Source organism: Lagopus muta, chromosome 26 (assembly GCF_023343835.1).
Source record: "Lagopus muta isolate bLagMut1 chromosome 26, bLagMut1 primary, whole genome shotgun sequence".
NCBI classification, from domain to species: Eukaryota; Metazoa; Chordata; class Aves; order Galliformes; family Phasianidae; genus Lagopus; species Lagopus muta.
The window spans coordinates 692472-717589 of NC_064458.1; the positions used below are offsets into that span (position 1 = coordinate 692472).

The 25118-nt window shown below is 47.6% G+C and overlaps 3 protein-coding genes and 1 long non-coding RNA gene across 7 annotated transcripts in view; 2 read left to right on the forward strand and 2 right to left on the reverse strand.

Moving 5' to 3' along the window:
- The first annotated feature begins 1209 nt into the window (after positions 1 to 1209).
- SIN3B (SIN3 transcription regulator family member B) lies at positions 1210 to 15153 on the forward strand. The gene is made up of 19 exons (XM_048927466.1): positions 1210 to 1311; positions 1616 to 1722; positions 2220 to 2373; positions 3766 to 4029; positions 4370 to 4513; positions 4732 to 4854; positions 5323 to 5412; positions 5841 to 5959; positions 6276 to 6483; positions 7132 to 7248; positions 7597 to 7835; positions 8432 to 8615; positions 8835 to 9429; positions 9919 to 10088; positions 10656 to 10829; positions 11094 to 11186; positions 11477 to 11571; positions 11975 to 12179; positions 12559 to 15153. The coding sequence occupies exons 1-19, from the start codon at positions 1210 to 1212 to the stop codon at positions 12787 to 12789; spliced, it is 3414 nt and encodes a 1137-aa protein (XP_048783423.1). The 3' UTR covers positions 12790 to 15153.
- Positions 1735 to 3746, reverse strand: LOC125684900 (uncharacterized). The gene is made up of 3 exons (XR_007373348.1): positions 2540 to 3746; positions 2150 to 2307; positions 1735 to 1930 (listed from the first exon to the last, which is right to left on the reverse strand). It is a non-coding gene; the product is annotated as an uncharacterized LOC125684900 (long non-coding RNA).
- Positions 15154 to 18694: 3541 nt separating the features above from the next.
- F2RL3 (F2R like thrombin or trypsin receptor 3) lies at positions 18695 to 21479 on the forward strand. 2 transcript variants are annotated; one of them, XR_007373332.1, is made up of 3 exons: positions 18695 to 18821; positions 19557 to 20896; positions 21384 to 21479. XR_007373332.1 is itself a non-coding variant. In XM_048927315.1 (2 exons), the coding sequence occupies exons 1-2, from the start codon at positions 18731 to 18733 to the stop codon at positions 20624 to 20626; spliced, it is 1161 nt and encodes a 386-aa protein (XP_048783272.1). In that variant the 5' UTR covers positions 18695 to 18730; the 3' UTR covers positions 20627 to 21357. The 2 variants fall into 2 exon arrangements, 1 of the variants encoding a protein (XP_048783272.1); XM_048927315.1 differs by lacking the exon at positions 21384 to 21479 and having other exon boundaries at positions 19557 to 21357.
- CPAMD8 (C3 and PZP like alpha-2-macroglobulin domain containing 8) overlaps positions 21471 to 25118 on the reverse strand; it is a 42252-nt gene continuing 38604 nt past the window's right edge. For all 3 annotated transcript variants that reach the window (XM_048927313.1, XM_048927314.1, XM_048927312.1), the window contains exon 43: positions 21471 to 25064. In XM_048927313.1, coding sequence (XP_048783270.1) covers position 25064 — 1 coding nt within the window. In that variant the 3' untranslated portion in view covers positions 21471 to 25063. The remainder of the gene's footprint in view (positions 25065 to 25118) is intronic.

Genomic DNA, 25118 nt, shown 5'->3' on the forward strand with positions numbered 1-25118 from the left:
AGACAGCAGCTCATGAAAGAAAGCGAGTGGATCGAGTGTCTCCAGATGCTTCACACATTCCTTTTAAAATAACCCTGAGCAACTGCCCAATATTTGCCTTGCAGTGTTAGGACCAGCATATTTTTCTTTGGCTTTGCTTATGTCTCAGTACAAATTAGTCAAGCTATATTGTTTCACCTCTTTAATAGGACTACATTGGTAGGCAAGTACAATGGTATTAACAGTAAATTACTGCCCTAAGCTGTCAGGAGGAGCCAATCAACAGGATTTATGGCACTCCAAGTCCAAGGTCTCTATGAGACATCATCTATGGTGTCCTGAGGAGAAACAGAAAGTAGGGCTTATCAGTTCCCCCCCTCTCTCACGTAGCAGCAGCGATCCAATTCAACAGAGTTCCGTTGTCTGCTGAGAAGGGAAGCAGAGGAAGTGCCTTAAGGGAAGCCCAAAGCCAGGGACCCGCTTCAAGCCCTTTGCTCTGTGCCTGGCCCTGCAGGCGGTGCAGTGCGTGCACATCTCTGGGCTGGGTCACAGCATCTGTGAGAGGTTCTGCTGACCCTCAGAGCCACTCCTCAGCACTGAGTGCAGAGAGAGGGACTGGAAGAACAGCAGCACACAGCAGCGTGACCACGGCAACCCTTCTGGGAGCCTGGTTTGTACCAGCAAGCTGTCCCAAGGCTGTAAAATAAACTCAAACGGCACACACGGCCGCTGCAGTCCCGTCCTGCCTCAGAACGACGCGCTTCATCCACAACACCCGCAGGTCCCGCACTGCGCCGCTGCCACGTACCGCAGAACGAGCGCGTAAAAAACAGCCAAAACGAATAAAAACGGCGTTTGAGCCAAAATGCCACAGCAGGCGCCGGAGCCCCGTTCGCGCCCTGTAATCGCAGCCCAACACGAGCGGCCACCGTGAGGGCCTCAGGCTCCCGTCCCCGACGTTTCCCGCCGATCCCCGGCACGCTGCCGCACCGCTCAGCCCCCGCAGCCCCGTCCGTCGCTCGGCCCCATTCGGGGCTCACCGCCGCCGGAGGCGCCGCTCCCGCCGGGCCGCTCGAGGGACCGGAAGCGGCGCGCGGTGCGGGCGGCGCCGCCGACGGCGGCCGCGAAGGTTCCGCTCCGGGCCGGGTCGGGCCGCGGCGCCGTGCGCGCTGACGCAGACGCTCCGCACGCGCTGACGGGGGGCGCGCGGCGGCGGCGGCGGTTCCCAACATGGCGGCGGGGGGCGGCGGCGGCGGCCGGGGGGGCAGCGCCCCGCGCTGGGGTGGCGGCGGCGGCGGCCGGGCCGCGGCGCAGGAGAAGCTGCCGGTGCACGTGAGTGCGGAGCGCGGCCCGCCGGGATTCGTCCCCGTCCCCGCGGAGGGCGGCGGAGAGCGGCCCTGCCCGCCCCGCCCCGGCCCTTTGCCGAACCCGCCCCCGGGGCCGCGGGGCGCCCCCGCCTTCCTCCCCCGTTCCCCGGCCCCGTTACCGCGGCCCCCCGGCCCTCCATCCGTCCCCTCAGCCCCCCCCGGCACCGCGCCGTTCCCCCGGGATCTGTCCCGTCTCCCCGGTGCTCTCGTCGCGGTGTCAGCTGTGGGGCCCCGCCGCGCCCCGGCCCTCAGCAGCGTCCCGCCCGCAGGTGGAGGATGCGCTCTCCTACCTGGACCAGGTGAAGATCCGCTTCGGCAGCGACCCGGCCACCTACAACGGCTTCCTGGAGATCATGAAGGAGTTCAAAAGCCAGAGGTAATGCCCGGCCCGGGGCCGTCTCTGCCCTGGGGGCTTCCCCAGCCTTCACCCCGAGGTTCTGCTGTCCCTGCTGGCCCAGTTGTTACACGCTGGAGATGAGGGAGGAGGCGTTCATCCCACTGCTGCCCGCTTCCTTGTTTTCCAGAGCAGAAATCCACGGGAAAAGAACGATCTGTTTTTGTATAACCCGCTCTGAAACACAGATCTGGAAAAACAGATGAAGACTTTTGTTGCTGAGAGCTCTCAGCCCTTGTGTGGTGCCCACTTTGGGCAACCTGTACGTTCTTCTCTCTGGAGAACACTCCCAGTGGGAGGCTGCAGTGGGTGGTGGTCCTTCCCTCTGCCTGGGCCTGTTCCTAGGTCTGAAGTTCCCAGACTTTCTTGTTGAGAATGCTATCTGTGAGAAGCCACATGCCTCACCTACCTTTGTACTTTTCTGGGCTTGAGTTGTATTTCTGATGTAGGCACAAGTAACAAATTCTTTTCGATTCTAGCATTGACACACCCGGAGTCATCCGACGCGTTTCACAGCTGTTCCATGAACACCCCGACCTCATTGTAGGATTCAATGCTTTCCTCCCTCTGGGATACAGAATAGAAATTCCAAAGAATGGGAAGTTAAGTATACAGTCACCACTGACTAGTCAGGTAGGTTATAAAGCTCGTAGTACTCCAAATAAATCCTGTTAATATATTGCTGCGCACATCTCCTGCTGTATAATCAATAGATATCAGGATGTTACAATCACAAAATAAACAAGAGAGTTAGGCGAAGTGGACTGTGATAACAAGAGAGAATAAATGGAAGGCTTACCCTTATGCTGAGCTTACCACAAAACACCAGGAGGGATCTCCAGACGAGATCCTTCCTTACTGGCAGCCAGCTCTTCAATAGGTCTAGGAGAGGTGCAGCCTGGCTCCACCCCTTCCGTCAGCACAGGTGAATTGAATTGCCTTCACCTGTGCTCCTCTGGCTGACTCATGGCTCGCCTCAGGTGATCAATCAGAGGTTCAGGCCGCGACTCAGCAGTTCCCATACACCTGCACAGTTTAGGCTGTGTACATTTGCATGTATTGCACACTGCTAAAGTTCTGACGTAGTTTTTAAGATGTGGTAATGGCTACAGTGTAAATTTGAACGTTTATTCTCAAACCAGTTATTAGCTCAGCTTGCACTGGAGCGATGTTCCTGCATGAAGTGCCACTGCAACTCCAAATACTCCCGTCAGATTTGAAAACTGAGGTTTTAATTGGCTTGGACTGTTGCACAGACTCTCGATGTACGATGGGTAGGGACACATCTAAAAAAACATCCTGGGAGAATTGTACTTCCAGTCTTCAGTGAGCAACTGAGAAATGTATTTGGCCTCACACATTGGTTCTCACACTGTGGGCTTACTTTAAACCACCAGCGTGGTTATTATTTGGTTCATTTTTTGTCCATTGCCTGAATGCATGTGAGGTGTTGCCATGCAATCGCTACCATCCTGCAGTGGGAGACATCTGCTGTTGGATAAATATTGGCCTCTTCCTTTTGTTGTTATTGTGTTATGTGTGGTTGTGGAGGCTGAAATAGAGCTATAGCTGAATTCTGCTGATAAAGTTGTGGTTTAATGCTAATTAGTAGCAGTACATCTTTTAGATCTCTCTGTTGCTTACGAATTTTGCTTCTTGGAGCCTTACATTTTAATATGTTTCTTAAAACTGACAGTTCCTCTGAAATAGAACAGTGGTAACAGAAACTGCAGTGCACGTTACCTGGTACAACCTCTCAAGTGTGGATAATGCAGGGACAGTCATAAGCAGCAATGAGTCAGATTGTTTACTAAGTCAGATATGGCTTATGGGTTTGTTTGTTTTTTAACTCATGGTGTTAATAACATAGGTAAGGAAACGTATTATCAAATTAAATCTTTTTTCCCCCTTATTTCTTCACGTGGTAATCTCTTTTAGCTAAACAGATTTAAAATATTGATGCTAGGATGGAGTTGCACCTGTGTTTCAGCACGAGTCACTGTCTTGTATGTCTTATGCCACTAGGTGCCCTCAGAGGCTGTTCCCAGTGCTCTCCCTGGCAGCGGGCTGTTGTTGCATTACTCACAGGAGAATTCACACAACCACAGTGACTGCACCGAGGAGTTCAGGCATCAGCTTCCATACAAAGAAGACAAATCCCAAATTCCCTTGGAGTCTGATTCTGTAGAGTTCAATAACGCCATCAGTTACGTGAATAAGATCAAAACTCGCTTCCTTGACCACCCAGAAATTTACAGATCCTTTTTAGAAATTCTTCATACTTACCAGGTAAAAAGCCTTCAAAGTAAGGTAGATTGTGGGTTTGTGGTGTGGCTGCTTGAACAGCTATCAAATGAAACGTCAGGCTTTGTCCAACAGCTGCCTCAAAGATATTCATATGAAATGACAGAAGTGTGAAAACTGTTGAACGTCCTGGGCACTGAGGTGCTAAGGGGTTGTATGTGGATCTGTCTTCACTGACTTTCAGCTGATGTTGTGATATCCTGTGTGATAGAAGCCTTGGACTGTCTGATAGTTATGTGAAGTTCATGTTGCTTTTCTTTTTTTTTTTTTTTCTGCTGTGAGTTTTGTGTTTGTATCTGTTTAACATCTGTGCTTATCTTTTCAGAAAGAACAGCTTAACACTAAAGGTCGACCCTTCCGGGGCATGTCAGAGGAAGAAGTGTTTACTGAAGTAGCAAATCTGTTCAGAGGACAGGAGGATCTGCTCTCTGAGTTTGGACAGTTTCTTCCAGAGGCTAAAAGGTCTTTGGTATGTGTATGCTTAAAGCAAGGAGAATATTTAGTGCTGCCTGTTTATATGTAGAATGCATTACAGAAAAACACACATCCAGTAGATGAAATTCACTTCTCTTCACTGCTTGGAATTTCGCAAAACAGGTCACTTAATTACATGCTCTCTGTTCAGATAAGTAGGATATTTGTACAGACTGAGGAGAGAGCATTGAAACAATTATTCATTTTCTTCAGTTCACAGGAAATGGACCATGTGAAGTGAACAGTGTCCAGAAAACTGAGCATGAAAAGAATCTTGAACACAGCAAAAAGCGATCCAGACCGCTGCTGTTGCGTCCTGTTTCTGGCCCAGCAAAGGTATCTCTCTGCAAGTGACCTCACATTACTCATTTTGCTTATGTAATTCCTTGGGTGAAGCTGTAATGAGTGGTGACTTTGAAGTATGTAGGTTAGGTACAAGGAAAAAAAAAATCAAAACTATTTTATAAATAATAATCTGCAAGGAAAGCAATTTTCAGAATTCTAAAATGTATATGGTAGCATGTTGTATACGAGTATCAAGCCCTTAGATGCAGAATATTGGTCCCCAGAAGGGCAAATTCATTGCTTCTTTAAAGGAACCTTTGGAATTGTTCCTGAAGCGATCCTCCTCCTTAGCCAGGAGCCATCTGATAGAAATTGCTGTGGAGGACTTGACACAGCAATGCTAGATTGCTCTTTGGGAACTAATGATGATCAGTCTTTGCAGAGAGCTGTTCTGTGTCAGCAAAGTGGAGTTTGATAGCATTTGAATGACATATATATATATAATTGTTCTTCTAACAGAAGAAAATGAAACTGAGAGGTACCAAAGATCTGTCAGTAGCAACAGTGGGAAAATATGGAACGCTGCAGGAGTTTTCATTCTTTGACAAGGTCAGTGCTTGGCCCGTTCTCACACTGTGGGCTTACTTTAAACCAGTGGGGTTATTATTTGGTTCATTTTTTATTTAATCTGTGCATCAGCACTTAGCAATTGCCTGACTTCAAGTGGCAGAGGGAGGGCAGACCGAGAAAAAAGAAAATAGATGGGTTTGGAAGAATGGAAGCTGATCATTAACCTTTTCCTGAATGCTTGTCTCTAACACAGATGTTTTTCTGTGCTTTTCAGCAGTATTTCCTCATAGTAACTATATGTAGCCACTGAACTATTGTTTGAAACTCAGACTGTTGGGGAATGTTCTCTTTTTATGTTGCAATGCAAATAGAGGTTGGTCTCCTGTGGTTCAGACTCCTTAGAATATGAACAGTAATTAAAAGTGGCATCCACGTGGTTCAGTGATTTCTTTCCAAACTGTCTGTAGGTGCGCAGAGTGCTCAAAAGTCAGGAGGTCTACGAAAATTTTCTCCGCTGCATTGCTCTCTTCAACCAGGAGTTGGTCTCTGGCTCTGAGCTGCTCCAGCTAGTTACGCCATTTTTAGGGTGAGTTACTGATTGCCATCTCTGCTGCATTGGCCTTTTTTAGCCTTGCTCTGTTAATTTTTGGTAGGCGCTGTGAACTTTGTCACTGAAGCTTTGAATTCAACATCAGAAATACCTTCTAGGTAGCATGCCAGCAATGCAGAGCTAATTCACAAAGAGAAATAGTAAAACTGGAATCGTTAACATATCTACACAGCTCTTGAGGAGCATTCTGGGGAGGAGTTTATTTAGATTTCTCACTTTTATGATGAGTATTAGCCACCCTAAAACCATCAGAATGAAATAACACAGGTCATGCTTATTTGTGTTTTTGAAGGAAATTTCCAGAGCTGTTTGCACAGTTCAAGTCCTTCCTTGGTGTGAAAGAGCTTTCGTTTGCTTCTCCACTGAGTGACCGATCTGGGGATGGAATGAGCCGGGAAATAGATTATGCTTCCTGCAAACGCATTGGATCGAGTTACCGTGCCCTCCCAAAAACCTACCAGCAGCCAAAGTGCAGTGGAAGAACAGCCATTTGCAAGGAGGTACTTTGGGATCAACCACTAAATCCTTGTACAAACATTGTACTTAGGTAACTTGAAATGGGGCAGGCAGTAGTACAGCTGCTGCACATGGATTCCTCCCTCTAACTCTGACTGTCCCTCTTCAGTATCAGTTATTCATCCAATCCATTGAAATAAGAGTACCCACATTCAGCTCACTCGGTTTATCTACACACATCTCGTCACATCTTTCAGTTTAATCTCATTTGAGTGTGTGTGCATACACTACTTGTATAGACAGAAAAGAGCATTGAAGGACAGAAGTTATTTCTCTAGCAGTGGACTAACTTTGGGAAGCAGTGTTTCTCCTGAAAGAGCACTGTGAGCCAATGTTGTGGGCGCTGCTGTCCCTGGGAGCAGACATCTACTCCCACTGCTCCCTGTTGTCCCCTTTGCTGCAATGATCTCTGCTGTGAGAGAAGATAGTGAAGCTGCTTCTGAACTCTGATGCATTTCCACACAGACCTTGAATTATTTAGGAGTAGTCATGACAGTGTTAGCTAGGCTGAAACTTCCAGGAGAAACTCAAGGAAGAGCTGTGCAAGAATCAAACAGCGCAGTATCAGAGCTCCTTGAACAGCTCTGGGCTCCTAAGGCATTGTTCAGTGTCATATGTTTGCACTCTTGCAGGTGTTAAATGATACCTGGGTTTCATTTCCATCCTGGTCTGAAGACTCAACTTTTGTCAGCTCCAAGAAGACTCCTTATGAGGAACAGTTGCACCGCTGTGAGGATGAGCGGTTTGAGGTACCTCTGCTGCTCAGCTTCCATTCTCCCTCCTCAGAAAACAAAACTTTTAGCTGTTGAGGATTTTTACTGAACTAATCATTGGCCAAATACTGAAGTTTGATTAGTGCTCATTAGTTTGAGCTGGAGTTTGGTGTTTTCCCACTCGCTTAGAGTCTGATAGTTCTTTTAGGCATGAGTCCAGTTCTGGAAAGCATGTTGCCTTTGGAGAACTGGCGCAGGTCTGTTTTCCAGTAAGAAGCCTTGCTGATGCTTCTTAGCTCCACCCAGCGGGCAGCAGACCTGAGCTCATCTCTATTTTCCTGCTGTCAGCATTCTTAAACTGTGTCTTTGTGGACTCTTCAACAGCTGGATGTTGTCTTGGAGACCAATTTAGCCACAATACGTGTGCTGGAGAGTGTGCAGAAAAAGCTTTCTCGTCTCACTCAAGAGGATCAGGAAAAATTTCGGCTGGATGATTGCTTGGGAGGAACATCAGAGGTGATCCAGCGCAGAGCCATCTATCGCATCTATGGTGATAAAGCACCAGAGATCATTGAAAGTCTGAAGAAAAACCCAGTTACTGCAGTTCCAGTTGTTCTTAAGAGGTAATTCCCATTCTCCCACGCTCACCTGGGATCTTTAAGAAACAGGATTGTAAAGGTCGTTTTTATTTTTTCCTTTTTTTTCCCAATAAGTAACTTGGTTTTTACTTCTTAGATTATAATGTACAGAAATAGGAAATAAAGTAGATCTTGTTTACTTCTGAAGTGACAAATATTTTAGCAGCTCATTGGAAGTATCTAAAATATTTCAGTAGCTTACTGAAAATGCTTCTCTCTGTATTTAGACTTCTTGAACTGTGCTTAAAAAACAAACGTTTTTTAGGTTGGTTTGGGAGTGAAGTATGAGTTTTAAGTTCTCCCTACTTGTTGTACTGCTGGTAGCTGGTTTGATGTTTCTGAGTACTTCAGCCATCTTTTTTTTAACTAAAAAAATTCTCTTTGCAATGCTGAAAGGTTCTGTGCAATGATCTCCAGTGAAAGATCAAGGTGTTGGAAATTGTTGTAGTTTTCTGGTCTTCCTCCCAAGCATTTTTAAACAACTGCTTCCTGTAGACACTGTTAGAAAGGATAGCTTATCTGCAGTGATGGTGCTTTTATGTATGTCTTTTCAAACTAACATAGATTGTACATTTATGCAGATTGAAAGCAAAAGAGGAGGAGTGGCGGGAGGCCCAGCAGGGCTTCAACAAAATTTGGCGTGAGCAGTACGAGAAAGCCTACCTGAAGTCCCTTGACCACCAGGCTGTCAACTTCAAACAAAATGACACCAAGGCTTTGCGCTCCAAGAGCTTGTTGAATGAAATTGAGAGTGTCTATGATGAGGTATGTATGTTAGCAAATAATTAATTCTGTTTGTTGTTCATTTATGCCATTGTCTGAAGGTTTGCTCCATGCCTGGGATCAGCTTGAGGTGCTCTGAAGAGTTCTCAGTCAAAAATGGCTGTCCCAAGCAGAGTGTTAATCCTGGCTTATTTCTTCTGGTAGGAGTGGCTCTTGAGCATGCAGTGGAAGCATCTTTATCTGTTTGTCTCTTGATTGCAGCATCAGGAGCAGCATTCAGAGGGGAGAAGTTCATCCACAAATGAGCCTCATCTTATCTTTATCTATGAAGATAAGCAGATTTTGGAAGACGCAGCATCTCTTATCAGCTATTACGTAAAACGTCAGCCTACCATCCAGAAGGAGGATCAAGCAACCATTCGGCAGATAGTGCACCACTTCATACCCGAGCTGTTTTTCTCTCAGCCCCCTGAACACAATATTTCTGAAGAATCAACAGATGAAGACAGAGAAAACCATCAGGGGCAGAACCTGGATACTCCAGAGCTACGGAAAAAGCATGTGCCTGGGCCTCCAAGCAGTCCTTTGGAGACAAAAGCAACCTTCTGTGATGTTACAGCTGCTGAGCCCCATAACACTCTGGATGATGTTTACAGTCTGTTCTTTGTCAATAATAATTGGTATTTCTTCCTCCGCCTTCATCAGACTCTGTGCTCCAGGCTCCTAAAGATTTATCGTCAAGCACAGAAGCAGCTCCTAGAATATCGGACTGAAAAAGAGAGGGAGAAACTCCTTTGTGAGGGGAGAAAAGAAAAGACCAATGATCCAGCCATGGAGCTCAGACTGAAGCAACCAAGTAAGAATACGCTCTGACGTGGTGCATTGTTAATGTTCTGGTTGTATGTGTTTGGGGAACTGAGAGCAGCAGGCAGGGAATGTAGAGGTCCAAACCTCTGCTCTGTTTGCCGTTCATGGATACGGCTGAGTTGACAGGACAGCTTGTTTGTCATTTGTCCTTTTGAGTGCTTTCATGCATAGTTCAGAAAATCTTCCCAAGCTTCCCAAGCAAGTGCACAGCTGTCAAATGTTCCCAAAGTGTCTTGTATTAAAGTGTTATTTAGTTTTAAAATGTGAATGGCTCTCTGATAAAACAGTTCACCACTCAAAGCATGGCAGAAGAGCTTGAGGAAAAACTGTTTCAGTCTGTCAGCACTCTTGAGAGAGAACTCTGCAAAGGTGTTCCAGCACTGAATGTCACAGCTCTCCAGCAGTGCTGTCCTGTACACCTCCTGGCTTCACTCTGCCTCTTGCATGTAGTAAGTGACTGCCCTTTTCCTCTGACCAGGTGAAGTGGAACTGGAGGAGTACTACCCTGCGTTCCTGGATATGGTGAGGAGCCTGCTGGATGGGAACATTGACCCAACGCAGTACGAGGACACACTGAGGGAGATGTTCACCATCCACGCCTACATTGGCTTTACTATGGACAAACTGGTGCAGAATATTGTCCGCCAGGTAACTAGTTTGGTGACTGTGCTCTGTGGGGGACAGCACGTTTCCCTTCTATGGACAAATAGCTTTCTCACAGCACCTGTAATGCAAGAACGCATAAAACTTTCAGCAAATATATAGAAGTTAAATTTGTGGTGGAAAGGGCTTAATAAAAGTTCAGTGAGATAGTTCAGTACCAAGTACAGTACAGGGACCACCTCAGGGGACTGACTCTTCCTGGCCTTTTCCAACACTTCTTCAGTTCCAGAGTTCAAAATTTTGCCATTTCCAAGATAAATCAAAGGCTAAAGAAAGGCTCCGTCCTTTCTATGCAATATCTGTCTTCTAATTGTAGGGTTGTTGTTTTTGTGAAGTTTTTGTTGTTTTTTTTTTGTGAAGTTAGGCACTTTAGCTCCTTACTCTCTTTTTTTTCCTTATATTGTAATGAAAGGGGAAATAAAGGGTATAAAGTCTCTGGAGTTAAAACTTTGATACTTTGTGCGGTGCTATGCTGAGTTTTGTATTCCTTTCATAACACGCTGAAGTCTTGGCCCAGACTTGTTAACTGAATTCTCTTGTTTTTAATGGAAGCTTCACCATTTAGTGAGCGATGACATCTGCTTGAAGGTTGTTGAGCTCTACCTGAACGAGAGGAAGCGAGGTGCTGCTGGAGGTAACCTGTCCTCTAGGTGTGTCCGGGCAGCAAAGGAAACCAGTTATCAGTGGAAGGCTGAACGTTGCATGGCAGATGAGAACTGTTTCAAGGTGAGAACCTGCTGCCAGGAAATTTCATGAAGTGACTGTGCCACTTCACCTGGGAGAAGTGGGTTTGAAAGCTCCAAGGCCACAATATGGAGAGAGGGGTACCAAAAACAGCACAGGCAGTAAGGTGGTGTATTGACTCACTGAAAAGCCTTGTTGCTTGCGCCTCTCCTGATCATGTATTTGTTGTCCAAATGACTTGTGAATATCCATCACTTTATCGTGGACTCATGTGGCCAACATCTTTCACCTGTCACTTTATTACAGGTAATGTTTCTACAGAGGAAAGGCCAGGTGATCATGACCATTGAACTCCTGGATACAGAAGAAACCCAAACAGAAGATCCAGTGGAGGTCCAGGTAATAGTATGGTGACCATGCAGTCTGCTGTACCCAGACAAAGCAGATATCTAAGAATGCTTTCCAACTTTCTTGATCCCAAATATGAATTTTTGCCAGGAGGATAAGCTTATCTGGGAGGGTATGGCCATTGACAGAAATGTGTATGTCAATGAAACAGTTCCAACATAAATCATCTTGGGGTTGGGTGAGGTACCAGCAGGTTCTTGAAGAGCATCTGGAAATAAACTAGACCTTTGCAGCAGTGTTTAACTTGAGAGAAGTCTTGACTTGAAATTGATCTCTTGTAGCACCTTGCTAACTACATGGAGCAGTACGTTGGGGTAGAAGGAGTTCCAAACAACCAGAATGATGGCTTCTTACTGAAACCAGTTTTTCTGCAAAGGTGAGCTCCCTCCCTCTCCTGAGTCATATCTGGGGCAGCTGGTCCTGCTTCCTCTGACTGTGTGGCAGTGATTGTAGGTGATGTGCAGCACAGGCATTTCTAGGGAAATGCACTCGTCTCTGAGGTCCAGAGGGACTGCTGGAGTTCAGTGTGCTGTGCAAGAAAGCTGAAGAAAAAGTTAATGACCGCTGCACTGAGGTGTGTTTATGATGGAGTGGGGCTGCCTAAGCAGTCCTTTCTGGGGGGAATCTGAGGTCTAATTTGTTTGTTTCCATTTCAGTAACTATTTGCTGAGAGTCTGAAAACTAAAACATACAGTTCATACTTTGCTGTCGGCTCTACCAGTTTGAGAGAGTGGGTAAACACGTGTGACAAATGCTTCATGATCTTTGTTTTGTTCTAGAAACCTAAAAAAATTTCGTAAGTGGCAATGTAAGCAAGTGAGAGCTCTGCGGAGTGAGGTGAAGAGCTCCTGGAAGAGGCTGATTGGCGTTGAGAGCGCGTGCAACGTGGACTGCCGGTTCAAACTCAACACCCACAAAATGATGTTCATCATGAACTCGGAGGATTACATGTACAGGCGGGGAGCGCTGTGCCGAGCCAAGCAGGTGCATCTCCTGTTACTCTCTCAGTAGCTTAGGCAATTGCAGAGGTAGAAGATTTCAGCCAAAAGACAGATACTGGTAGGAAGTCTTTGGCTGAATTTCTGCAAAATCCACCCAGAAGTTACTCCTCTGTGTTGGATGAAACAAGGAAGAGAGATGGGAAACATTCTGTGTTTTAGTTTAGCTCAGCAGTTTTTACTTTGCAAATTTTAAAGGGGAGTTGCAAACATTAAGAAATAGAGACCTTTAAAGGCAGCTGTGTGGCTTTTCTGTTTGTGTTGTGTTGTAGAGCTTGCCTGTTGTGGACATACAAAGAGGTGAAAGTTTTGACTTCCTGCCCAGAAACCTCTCAGTAATTTTTTTTTTACTTTTCTGCTTTCAGGTACAGCCTATGGTGCTGTTAAAGCACCACCAGCAGTTTGAAGAGTGGCACAACAGATGGCTAGAAGAGAATGTGACCATGGAGGCAGTAGATGTTGTTCAAGATTGGCTAATGGGAGACGAAGATGAGGAGATGGTGCCCTGTAAAACAACCTGTGAGACAGTGAATGTCCATGGAGTCCCTGTGAACAGATACAGAGTGCAGTACAGCCGCCGTCCAGCTTCGCCATGAGGAGATTTGTGCCTGGGACTTGCTGGTGAAACACATTTACTCTGAGAATAGTGGTGGGAATGCAATGTATGTATTAATGGTATTTATCCAAACAGCATTTTACTTTGGATTATAACGTATTTTCCATACGGCATAGACTTGTCTCCTTGCAGTGTAATCCTCCAGTCATCATGAAGAGACTTAACAGCTTTAAGGAAGAGGGCTCTTGGCATTGCCACACTTTTTAGTAGTTTCCTAGCTTTAGGCCACTGCTGACCGGCCAATACAGGAAAGCAGAACAAGTGGGCCAGGCTCCTGGCGATCTGCCACTGGTGGCTTTGTTGGACAGGAGTTGGCTGGTGCTTGGCAAATGCTGGCAGCTGCTTCCACTTTGAAAAGTTTAACGTGCCCTATCGTCCTGAATTTGTGCCGTCTTGGAGCCTGCAGAACTCTTCAATATAACCTCCAAGTGCCAGCGTGGCACTGATTGCCAGCCTTGCTGCAGGCTGCTTCCTTATCTGCGTGTATTAATAAGGCAACAGATGCAGTGTTTGTTACTGGTGCTCTGGTGAGAAAATGTCGAAACTGAGGCAGAGGTGAACAGCATAGTGACCACTCTGAACTCCTGCTCACCAACTGAGTGTTCTGGAGCATGAACTAAGGGGAAGAAACCCTGTGAGCTGCAGTGCTGGGGAGAAGAGCCGAGGCCCATGGCCCACCTGCCCGCAGAGCCCATCTCACTGCTTTGAGGATTTGTGACCTGCTGCAGACTGCTGTCTCAGATCTGAAGCTGCTTGGAGTGTGTGTGTGGAGAAAAATATCCAGTGCGAGGTCTGCTCTGATTATTTTTGGTATTTTGCATGCTGACTGGCAGCCTCTGGAGACTGCGTGCTCTTCCTTGTGTGTGCCCAGACTGCGGTTCTGCTGGGTTGTACCACTTAAATAACGGCAGTAGATGGAGCTCTTGCAGCACAGCGTTTGCTCTGGATCTGAAGTTTTGTCCCAGATACGCCGCTGTTCTGCTAGGTCAGCACAGATGCTGTGTTTGCAGTGACACATGGAAGTCTGTAACGGGGAGGATTAGATCCAGCCACAACCGCTGAAGCTTTTCCACCAAACCATCTTTACTTCTACCCAAGTTTTTTGAATAGAAGCAAAAGAAAACATAACCCAAACCATACAGAAAACTGCTCCAACTGACTAAAAAAAAGGAAATTCAGCTCTGTCTGTCCTGCAGCCCCGCTGTGACTTTGCTGTTGTTTTTTGGGGCCAAAGGCAAGCACTCTGTCACGGAGCATATGACAGACGTAATGTGTTGAGGCAGATCCAGCCTCCTTCAGCTCAACCTCCTGCTTTTCATGGCTATTAAGGGAGTAACCCCCCAACCTGGATCCTTTTTTTGTGGCTTTGATTTTAGGTTATCCTTTCTGCCAAACCTAAATAGCAGCCTGTAGGATTTGTCCTGGGTTATTTCCACTGTACAGCGTTGGGTTTTGCAATTGTCTCACTTGACCGTAGAAAAATTGGCCTTTGGGGTACATTTAATACGAAACTGTACTGACTCTTTGTCTTTTTTGCAAATTAATCTGCGGGAGGGAATGAAGGAGGCCAGTCTTTGGCATTTGTGGCCACTTGCACAACCGCTGCCAGTGCAGAACTTCTCCTCAAGAACTCATGTTCTCATTGTCTGAGTGTCTGTTGAATTCTGTTACTGAAATGAGCTGTGGAGGTTCTTCCCCTGCCCACATAGATATGGGAGAGCGAGGTGGAGAGGGGATTGAGCCCAGTGCAAAGCACAGAATCCCTTTTTCTTCCTGTCAGCTCAACAGAATACGCCTCAGTCCTGTTCACCTCTGCTGTCTTCCAGTGGAGATGATAACTGTGCCAAATTTTATGGTTTTACGATACAGAAAAATGTTTACTAGACAATAGGTTGCAACTTGTGGCTTAAAATGCATTTGATTCCAGGTGTCCCACAGCGTATGAGGGTAACGCACCTGTGTGCCATCCTGTTCCATCTCCCCATTTTTAAGTGTACTTCAGGTATTTTTAAGCATCCTTATTTTGTAAACTTTAATTTATAATCTTGAATGGATTACAGCAGACTGTGGCCCTTCGTAGTGCTGTTATCTCAAAAACAGTGGGTAGCAAATGATGTGAAGAGATGGGATGAGTGGGCAGCACAGGTCTGAGGGTGCTTTGCTGATGTCTGAGAGTTGAAGCTCAGCTGTTGTGTATCTGCAAGCACGACCTCGATTCAAGAGTTTGTTCTTCCATTTTTTTGAAGGATCTTTGCTTTTGGGCTTATTATTGCTTTGCCAGCTCTTTGAATGTAGTTTGTTTTTTATATTTATTTGCACATCCAAGTCAAATAAAATACCGATTTTAAAAGTCCGCAGGTCTCGCTGTTTTAAATGGTTTTAAGATTTAACTGAAGCCTTCTGCTGACCCCCAGACCTGACCGTCCTGCACCTGAAACTGAATTTTCAATGGCAATTGGAAGGCTGGGTGAATCTGCCCTCCTGCACTTACAAGGAGCTGCGTGCAGCTGTGTGCCAGCCCACTTCCAGCAGGCAGCGAATCTTTAACCTTCTCAGTGTGGTTAAATGAGCATGCTGTGATACGAAAGGGAAAGGTTTCCTACATGCACACAGCAGCAGATCCCACATGGGAAGGCAGCACCTCTGGTTCTGCACCCACTGCTGCCAGGACGGCTGCGGGAACACAGCTGAGCACGGGCGGCCATAAGGTGGCACAGTTGCTCTGTGGGAATAGATTTCAAAAGAAAACAGCCCCCAGAGCCGCTAATGCACAGCTCTGTGTTGGTTCATTCCTAGCAGCACCTTTGCCACAAGAGGTGTGTAAAAGCGAGCTCTGGGCCCAGCCTCAGCTGCTCGTGTGCTCTGCACAACAGCCCTTGGAGCGCATGATTCCAGTTCCGAAATCCATCAGCACATCTGCTCCAGGTTAAGGCAGTACAACCGCAACCAGGGAAATAACCCCCACCCGGCTTCCCCTCAGCCTCCCCAAATTCCTGGGTAATAATAACATGCAGAACCGCCTTCCCTGGGAGCCCTGTGCAACAAATGGATGTGTGGAGTTTGCAAATTAAGCTGCAGTGCTGTGACCCAGATCTGATAGGAGTTTCCTTTACATCATCCTCAACACTTCCGTTGCCATAACAAAAGGCGATTCCACTTTCTGTGCAGCACGGCGTTGCTCACAGGGAAACAAACCTCCGTTCTCTCTGTAACAATCCTCTGATGAATAAACGGTATGAATGATTTGATACAAATGATGGTGGTGACGTAGCAGAGGACGCAGTATATTTTACACAAAAGTGTCCTCTTGGAGATGTTGGACTTAACACAAAGAACGGCCCCTGTGCTGTGGGGGAGTGAAAGGCGCTGGGGACGGCACAGCTGACATCGCCACACACAGCTGGAGCTCTCAGCAATACACGGCCTTACAAGATCCTTCACGTTTGCAGGATGGAATAATAAGGAGCGGTTTTATAAATCACATTAAGAATTGCTGAAGGGAGCACTTGAACAGTGGAGAAAGGAGAGGAGGGTGAGCTGGTGGCTGGTAAGGGTAGGAGGTGCCCCATGCACGAGGGCAGCCCCTGTGCCACCCACAGCCCCCGTGTGCCACAGCCTGCAAGGACAAACCCGGGCTGAGAGAGCCCTCATTTCTTGCTCAGTGGAGGTTTTCTGTGCTGCGATTTGGAGAAGGCTCCGATGCACAGCCGGTGGCTGGGAAAATGAGCATTGCATTCATGGAAAATGTGAGGTTTGCTGACAGCGGTGGAAATGCTGCGTGCTGCTGGCTCTGCCCCGAGCTGCTGCCTCTCATTCTGCAGCAGGAACACGAGCTCAGCCCAGGGCAGGATTCAGCTGCACCAGGAGTTCTCTCTTCACACCTGCTGGTTTGCAGCTGAGCTGCTGGAAGAGAGCAGGAATCTGAACCCTGTTAAGAGCATCCAAGTCCCAAAGTCAGATCAGTCAGACCCTAAAGGCACCATGTGGGGCAGGGCAGGTGCTGCCTGCACCTCCCTCACAGCTCTAAAATCCCTCCCCTGTGTTCCAGTCCTACGTGTTCACGGTTCAGGGCAATGGAAGCAAAGAGTGCTTTCTCCCAGGAGATACCTATTGCACAACGAGCAGCTTTAAAACCAAATGTTACCCCACAGGGAAGTGAGCAAATGAGATGTTAACAAGCTGTGACAAACCTCTGGCATGAGAATTTTCAAGCAAGCTGTTCTGCATCTGAAGCAATCACTAAAGATCACACAGCATCTGAAAACTGAAGGATAGAGCAGTGAATAACCTCTCCCTGCTCCACTCCAGAGACCCATCCGTAGGAAGCAGGGCTGTGATTTGCACACTATCTGCACCTGATTATGGCTAATTTTTTGCATACAGAGCATGGAAAGGATCCCGGTTGAGGCATGGAAAATACGTGGCTGCATGAGTCATGTTGTAATGGTTCATAAATCCTGAGAGAATCACAAAAGCAAAACATCCAACATTGCATCTTCCCTATCCCTGCCAGCGGAACCCCACCTCTCGATGCAGGGATGTGGGAATATGGTGAAAGCAAAGGAAATAGGATCATTTTCTCCTTGGAATAGAGGAATCTCTTCAAACAGCAGCCAGGCTCAGATTTGCAGTGTTCACAGAAGAGGCCATTCATGAGGTGAAGAAACAGGAATGAACTGCTCCTCAGGATGCCAAACCAAATTTACAATTCCTACCGCCTGGGCTCCAGCTCCATCCTTACCTCATGGAGTGGCAGCCCCAGCACCCCACACTGTGCCCTCATTGCTGGAAAGGGCCCAGAGAGGCAGTGGGAGAGGACTGGGACTTTCCCAATGGTGCTGTGTGAGGACACAGAACGGCCTTACACTCCCAAAGAGTTGGAGAAGGAGGGACCATGTAGCTCTCCAGAGCCATCAGGGTTGGAATACAGAGCAGTGGGGCTGGAACTTCTCACTTCAGCCATCCTGTCGTTCTACAGCTCTGTGCAGGCTGTGGCAAATGGAGCGCCTGCTCTCCTGGGTGGTGTTGGGTGGAGGCTGCGCATCTCTGGAAAAACACGGCTCTGTGTGGGCATGAGAGGCTGCAGTTCGCTGTTATCTGCCCAAGCACACAGAGCACGAGCAGATAACAGCCCCCACATCAGCCCCTCTCCTGCAGGACGGCTCAGCTTGCCCTGCCTATCGGCGGAAGCAGCACATCTCCATCAGGCCGGGACCTCAGCACTTATCTGTGTGCGTCACAGCACCGGGCGCTGCTTCCTTCAGATGGCCTTTGTTTAACCTCTGCAGCAAGAGCAAGGAGGGAGGGAAGCAGGATTTGAAATAAAGAAACAGAACTATGGTGGGCTGAACCCAACACGGGGACTGCGGGGCAGAACCCAAGCCCTGAACTGTCCCCAAAGCCATGGGAGAGCCCTGCACAGCCCCAGGAGCCGGGGAGACTGCGGCCCTCCAGCACTCCATGGCTGTGTGCGGGGTTGACATCTTCGAAGGCATTGAAGCAGTGTGGGAAAGGACCTCAAGCACTGCGCACTGCTGCTTGGATCCCTCTCAAGCAGAAGGACGCCATTGGACGTGGAGGCCATAGGAGTTTCAATGCAGTTTACACACTAAATCAAATTCAGTGTGTGTCAAATGTGACTGTGTGTTATTTTCAAGAACAGCCCAGAGCAGGGAGGAGACCCAAATGAGTCACTCGTGCTCTGACAAACAATCCCTATGGGTCTGGATGCATGCATCCCCCCAACCTCACAGCTGACACTGCAGCTACGTCTCTGCTGGGACCACACTGGCTCTAGGAATGCGTGACAGGATGAGCCTGGTGCTTCCGAGTGTTAAGGACTGCGAGGAGGAAACGCACAAGCACAGTCACTCACACAGCCTTTCCCAGCTGCCTCCTAGCACTGCAGCTCCTGCAGCAGCATGGGGACCTCCAGGAGCAGGCAGTTGGCACCCCGGCTCGCGCTGTGCTGTGCTGCGTGGGGAATGGGCCTGGCAGCACCAGATTATGATGGTGAGTGGGCATCTTTGGGGGAAAAACTGCTTCTTAAAGTACAGGAGGTTTGGGACTTCTAAAACATCCCTGAGAAACTATTTATGAAATATTATTCTGGGTGCTCCAACCCTGGAGGTGCCCAGCGCTGTGGATGGGGGGGCACCCAGCCCATGGCACGGGATTGGAACTGTATGATCTTTAAGGTCCCTTCCAACCTGAGCCGTTCCATGATTCCATGATCATGAGAGTGAATGCTCACTGAGATTCATGCATGCTCTACTTGAAACAGGAGGTGATGGAGAATGCTCATGGAAGGGAAATTAAAACCAGTGTAGAACAAAGTGGCAAGAAACAGAAACAGAGCAGTCAAACAGAGCACTTGAAACCAAAACCTTCAGCTAAAAATTAAGCTCCCACAGCCACAGCTTTGCACTGGAATGGCCCTGGATTTTAGGACTCTGAGAGCCAGGCAGAGATATTGTGCCCTGTTTCCCTGGTACCTGAGCTTCATAGCAATTGTGAGTGCTGGGAAGCAGAGCACGGAACAGACTTGTCAGTTTGCAGTAAAGTCCCCAATGGTCACTGCTGCGCACCCAACTCCATCTCTGCTTTTCCTGCCCATGACCCATCAGCATTTTGCAGAGTGGAACCCAACAATAAAATGCAGCGCCTTAGAATTTGGTGTAAGCATCACGAAACCAGCCCGCTTTGTTAACATGTGCAGCAAGTAACAGACTGCATTTACACCAACAGATTACTCTCAGAACAGCACCAGCGAGCAGATAACAACGGCAGAGATCACACCATGCCCCCGAGCCATCCCCGGCGAAAAGGCCACGATAGACAACACGACATACCTGCTGCTGCACGAGGCCGCTCGCTCCCAGCTGAGCAGTGGGGTCACAGTGCTGCTCATCCCCTCCCTCTACAGCCTCGTCTTCCTGCTGGGGCTGCCCTCCAACGGGCTGGCCCTCTGGGTTTTGGCTACCAGAACTGAGAAGCTGACCTCCACCATCTTCCTGATGAACCTGGCTGCAGCAGACCTGCTGCTCATATCCGTGCTGCCTTTCAAGATAATCTACTACTTCCTTGGGAACAACTGGCCCTTTGGGGAAGGTCTGTGCCGGGTCACCACAGCTTTCTTCTATGGGAACATGTACTGCTCAGTGCTGCTGCTCACGTGCATCAGTGTGGACCGGTACCTGGCAGTGGTGCATCCTTTCTTCTCGCGCTCTTTCCGCACCCCTGCCTTCGCTGCCTGGACCTGTGCTGCTGTCTGGCTCTGCGCTGCTGTCATCACTCTGCCCCTGACTCTGCAACAGCAGTCGTATCCCCTGTACAGAGCCGACATCACTCTGTGCCACGATGTTCTCCCTAGGCAGGAGGATGACGGCTATTACTTCTACTACTTCGTCTGCCTCATCACCTGCGCTTTCCTCGCTCCTCTGGTGGTGATGCTGTTCAGCTACTGCTCAGTGCTGCAAGCCCTCCTGGGCAGTGGGAAGAGGTACTCCCACTCCATGAAGCTCACCGCTCTCGTGCTGTTCACACTCGTGGCCTTCTACACTCCCAGCAACGTTCTCCTCCTCGTTCATTACTCCAGCTATCGGTGCAAGCTGTACGGCAGTTTGTACACCGGCTACATGGTGAGCCTGGCCATCAGCACCTGTAACAGCTGTGCTGACCCCTTTGTCTACTACTACGTATCGGAAGATTTCCGGGAGAAGGTGAGGAGCACGTTCTTCAATTGCAGCAAACCTCCCTCCTTACAAACCTCCAAAGAAACACTTCCTCAGAAAAGCTCCAAGGAGTCACTGGTGTAAGTCTCCATCCCAGCTCCCTGCCCCACGGCACTCCCAACTGTGGGGTGGGACAAAGCACTGGGACTTCACGAGTTTCATCCAGAGCAGTGAGGAGCAGTTCCCAGCAGACAAGTCTCAGGAAGAAAGAACCACGTTCTTCTGTCTGCACAGCTAAGACCAAACAACATGTGAGATATGGAGTGCTGAACACATATAGATCTGTGATTGGAACCCTGCATGCAACTTCTCATCTGGTTACACCTGCCAGGGATGCTTCTGTTGTACACCCAGGTCTGCTTTTAATGCGTGCTGTGAGCTGGCTGCTATCTGCCTTCTATTTCATTTTTCTGGCTTCCTTGCTGTCCTTGAACCCATATTCTTTTTACCTAAAACTGAAGGAGAACAGGCACTTGCATTACCAAATTTCTAAACATTTCAAAAATATCAGGAGGCACTTACAAAAAAGGCACCCATTGTCTGAACTAAAATGCTCTGCCCACAGAACACAGAGCACCAGCTTTTCTAGCTATTACGTTCTTGGCTTAACCAAGAATCACCACCCCAGTAAAGGCAGCCCACTGTCACTAATGTAAAAACCCAATTCCTTCATCCCTGTTGATGCTAATGATCTCTGGCACCCAAAACTTCTTAAGGCCAAGACTGTATTCTGCCTCTTGAAGGAAAATATTAAAAAAGGAATTGAGAAAACACTCAAGACTTTTTTTTTCCCTTTTTTCGCTTCATATCACACAACCAAGAGCTTTCTTTTATGAAACAGGTGATCACACTCATTGCTCAATACTGGGTATGCTGCAAACTATTCAAAACACAGCTCAGCTCTGGGCACATCCCAACAAGGAGCAAGGCAGAAAATGGGCAACGAGATTCCTTAGAGTTCCTGAATTCGGTGTTTCTATTGGTACAGCCACAACTGTGATCTACAACCAAACAGCCCTACAGCCTACAGTGCGAATAAAGAGACAGAAAAGATTGTTTTAAAATCAGTTTTTAATAAAATATTTACCAGAATCTAAAACAAACCCTTTTCCGGACTCAGAGTTGCTAGGATGTGTGTGTGAACAAAACAAAAATGCTCATAGAACGGTGTGCTCACATGTAAGTGCTGGGGTGGGATGCACCTCAGGTGAAAACTAGTTCCAGTTTTCTAGGTGAAAACTAGAGCCCATCTCCTGTGGGTGCAGCAGAGCACGTGCAGAACATGGCAGCTGCTGCTGGAGAGGCAGCACAGACTGCTGTCACTCCATCAGAAGGAGCAAGCACCGAAAACCAAAAGAGGAAAAGAAACAACAAAATGAGCTGAGGTTTTCCAAATAGGTCATCTGTCAACCATAATGAAAACCAGGTTACCCCAGGTTAAATATCAATTGTCAGTGTTAGCAAAGCAAGTGCTGTCGTTTCCATGATGTTATCCAAGCAAGCTGAACATTCTGAGGGCTTTTTTTTCCTACTGAGGCTGATTAAAAAGAATGGAAAGAGCTAAGACCAAAACACCCAGACAAGAAAGGACGAGGAAGCTATTGCTTTAAAATAAATACCATGGTAATGGTTACTCTGCATAATGTACAGTTACAAATATATAAATATTAATTTCATTGAAAGGATTGCAAGCAGAAAGTCACCAATAATTAGCACTGCTGTTGGCTATTTAGTAACGTAACTTGGTGGAAGCAGAAATCTGTCTCACAAACCCATCAGAGAAAGGAAAGGAGAAGCATCTCCCTAACAGAGGGAGGCACACATTTCTAAGGCACAGCCAACTCAGCCCAAAGCAGCAGCAGCTCTGCTGCCATTCCACCACTGGGTTTGTCTCTTCCTTGGTGACAAATGAACCCATTCTCTCCTAGCTATGAAGAGGAGACAGCCCAATGATTGCCCTGAAACTGCCCCAAAGAACCCACAGAACAAAGCCAGGTTGATGGGCTGGCACCAACAGGAATTATTTAGCTGGCAGTAATATGAAGCTTTCTTGAATCTTGAGTTACTCCATTACACATAGCAGAGCCTGAGGAAAATGAAGTCACATTTAACACTCAGCTGAAACCCTCTGCCTTCATCAGCTCATCCCAGTGGGGACACTGCTGGACTGCCCAAGGATCTACGAGAGCATCAACATGAAATTACCTCAAACATCCTTCTGAACTCATCTGAAGGGATGAGACAGGAAAATGAAACCCAGGAAGGGAAAGAGCACAGGAGGCTGCAGAGCTCAGGGCACAGGTCCCATCTTCCCAGGGCAGTTGGTTACACTGACAGAATCACAGTGCCCAAATATCCCGACTCAAAGCACTGAACAGACACTGAAACCAGCAAACAGCAGGGTTTGTATCATGCAGCTTTGATAGCCAGGGAAAAAAAAAAAAGAAAAATAAAAAAAATCAACCAAAAATGCCGCTCTCTGCAGCTCATACTGGGTCTGCTGTTTACCCAGGGGATAAATATTGACTCAGGCCGTGTGTACACAATAGCCAGCATCTGCCAGGCCAGTCGCTTACAGGAGATGGAATTGAGTTTAAGGGCATTTTTCTTTACCTGCCAGGCAGGAACGCAGCTGCCAGTGCTTCCATTGCACAGTGTGGACACAGCAAGGACACAATCTGTTAATGTGCACTGAACAGACGTGGCAAAAAACTGCAGAGGAGCAGTGGGTACACACAGGCAGCAGCCACAGCGAGGTTCTGCAGGAGAGCTGAGAGCAGCAGGCAGGCTGCAAACGATGGGGGGAAGGCTCATACCTTCACAGAGCAGTTCTGAAACTCCAGAGAACTTAGAGAGCCAAACCCTCACAATGTTGTGACGCTCTGCAAATAGCCAGCCTGACATAAAGGAATGGAAATTACCGTAAAGCAATGGAAAGCGCAGCAATAACTGAGCAGCGAGGTGCCAGGCTGCAGCAAGTGAGGGTTTGCTCAAATGCAACAGCAGTGGGCACAGAAATGAAGGAAAGAAGCTGCTTCCCTTCAAAAGGTCTCAGGGATGCAGGGATCTCCAGAAGATCCCCTCACCTCTACTGCCAACCCTTAAGTCGGGCTGGGAAGGGGGGGTCCTGGCTCCATCCTGCACCTGAGCTCCCCTAGACTGGCCCTGCCTTCCACCAGGTGTTCAATCACTGCTTCAGGCTGTGTCTCAGCATTTCTGCTACAACTACACACCCAGGGTCTGGGGTACCCCCCGTTTTGTCCCTGTGCAGACAGTTTTCTGGAATAAAACTGCCCTTGTTCTGGAATAGAATGTCTGTACTGGGATATATTCTTGTCAGTGTTCCTATGTAAGTAAGGCCCCAAAATGAACAGGGTTGGGCTTTTTTCTGTTTCCATTCACCACGAAATATCTCAAAAGGAGTCCCCACCCCACTCTGGGTCCTCCTAACAATAGAAGTGAGAAGATAAAATATTAGCAGTATTTTGCAACAGGCAATTGAATCAAACTCCTCTAAAGAGAACAGTGCTGCTCCAGCCAGGGAGGGAAACCAAAAAGTAATGCACTTCTGGAAACAAAGCTTTTAGTTTTAGTTGTACTGCGTTGCTGGTGCAGGTCAGGCTGTGGGGATCTGAACCACCAGCAGCCCCAGGGCCACTGTATGGATGGCCATATCCAGCAAAGGCATCGTGTGGAGGGAGCAGAATTGAAGTGATTGGTGAAGTCAGGCAAGCATTTAAAAGAACTGTGCCTCAGGTCAGCTTTATTTTCATGCCAGAGTTACAAGGAGGAAAGGGGCTGCAGAGCTGAGAAGGCTGCAAGCAGCCCTCACCAGCACATAGTGCAAAATGAAGAGGGCTCATCCACCAGATGCTGTTACAGCTGGCAAACTCCTCACCTGAAGCTTTCCAGCCCTGGATTTCAGTTTTCTCTTGTAAAACAGACCGCCCAACAACATGGATATAATAGTGCAGTTTTTCTTCTTGTGGGACATCATTATGGGTGCAGCAGATTTATAGGCTACAGAAGATTACTAGCCTCTTGCTATGTCACAACTAGCAAAATACACTGATTTTTATTATTATAATTTGAGAGAAAACTTCTCAGCCATCTTTCCTCAAACAGCAGTTTAGCTAAGCACAAGGCCTGGACTTAGCTTCTAAATGTAGCTAGGAAATGGCAGTTGCAGTATCCTGATAATAGAGAAGACACTTGGAAATGGTCTATAGGTTTGAATTCCAGCCCCTATTTTTCTCACCTAGAGGGCACAGCATATCGGCCTTCCATCCTTGGAAGCATTCCTAAGAGGTTGCACAAAAGGCAGAAAAATTGACAGAAGAATAACACTGAGTGTCCCTCTGTGCTCTCCAGTTCTCCCCGGGGGGCAGAAAAGCTTACACAGTTCTGAGGGCAGCAGGAAGTAGTCATCATTCAGTTTCTGTTCTGCAGCAGGTCATCTGTTGGAACAAACTCATACAGGAGTTGATTCTGAGCCTCTTCTTTTTATTTAAATTATATATTTCTGTTGAAAAGAGAGCATGATGAAAAGAGTCACTTTCCCATTACGTAACTTTAT

Excerpts from the sequence above, each read along its gene's own strand:
- SIN3B (XM_048927466.1), top strand. The coding sequence starts at position 1,210 with ATGGCGGCGGGGGGCGGCGGCGGCGGCCGGGGGGGCAGCGCCCCGCGC. Across the intron at positions 8,616-8,834 it reads TTGAGAGTGTCTATGATGAG|CATCAGGAGCAGCATTCAGA; the intron begins GTATGTATGTTA and ends TCTTGATTGCAG. Across the intron at positions 10,089-10,655 it reads TGCAGAATATTGTCCGCCAG|CTTCACCATTTAGTGAGCGA; the intron begins GTAACTAGTTTG and ends TTTTAATGGAAG.
- F2RL3 (XM_048927315.1), top strand. The coding sequence starts at position 18,731 with ATGGGGACCTCCAGGAGCAGGCAGTTGGCACCCCGGCTCGCGCTGTGC. Across the intron at positions 18,822-19,556 it reads GGCAGCACCAGATTATGATG|ATTACTCTCAGAACAGCACC; the intron begins GTGAGTGGGCAT and ends TTACACCAACAG.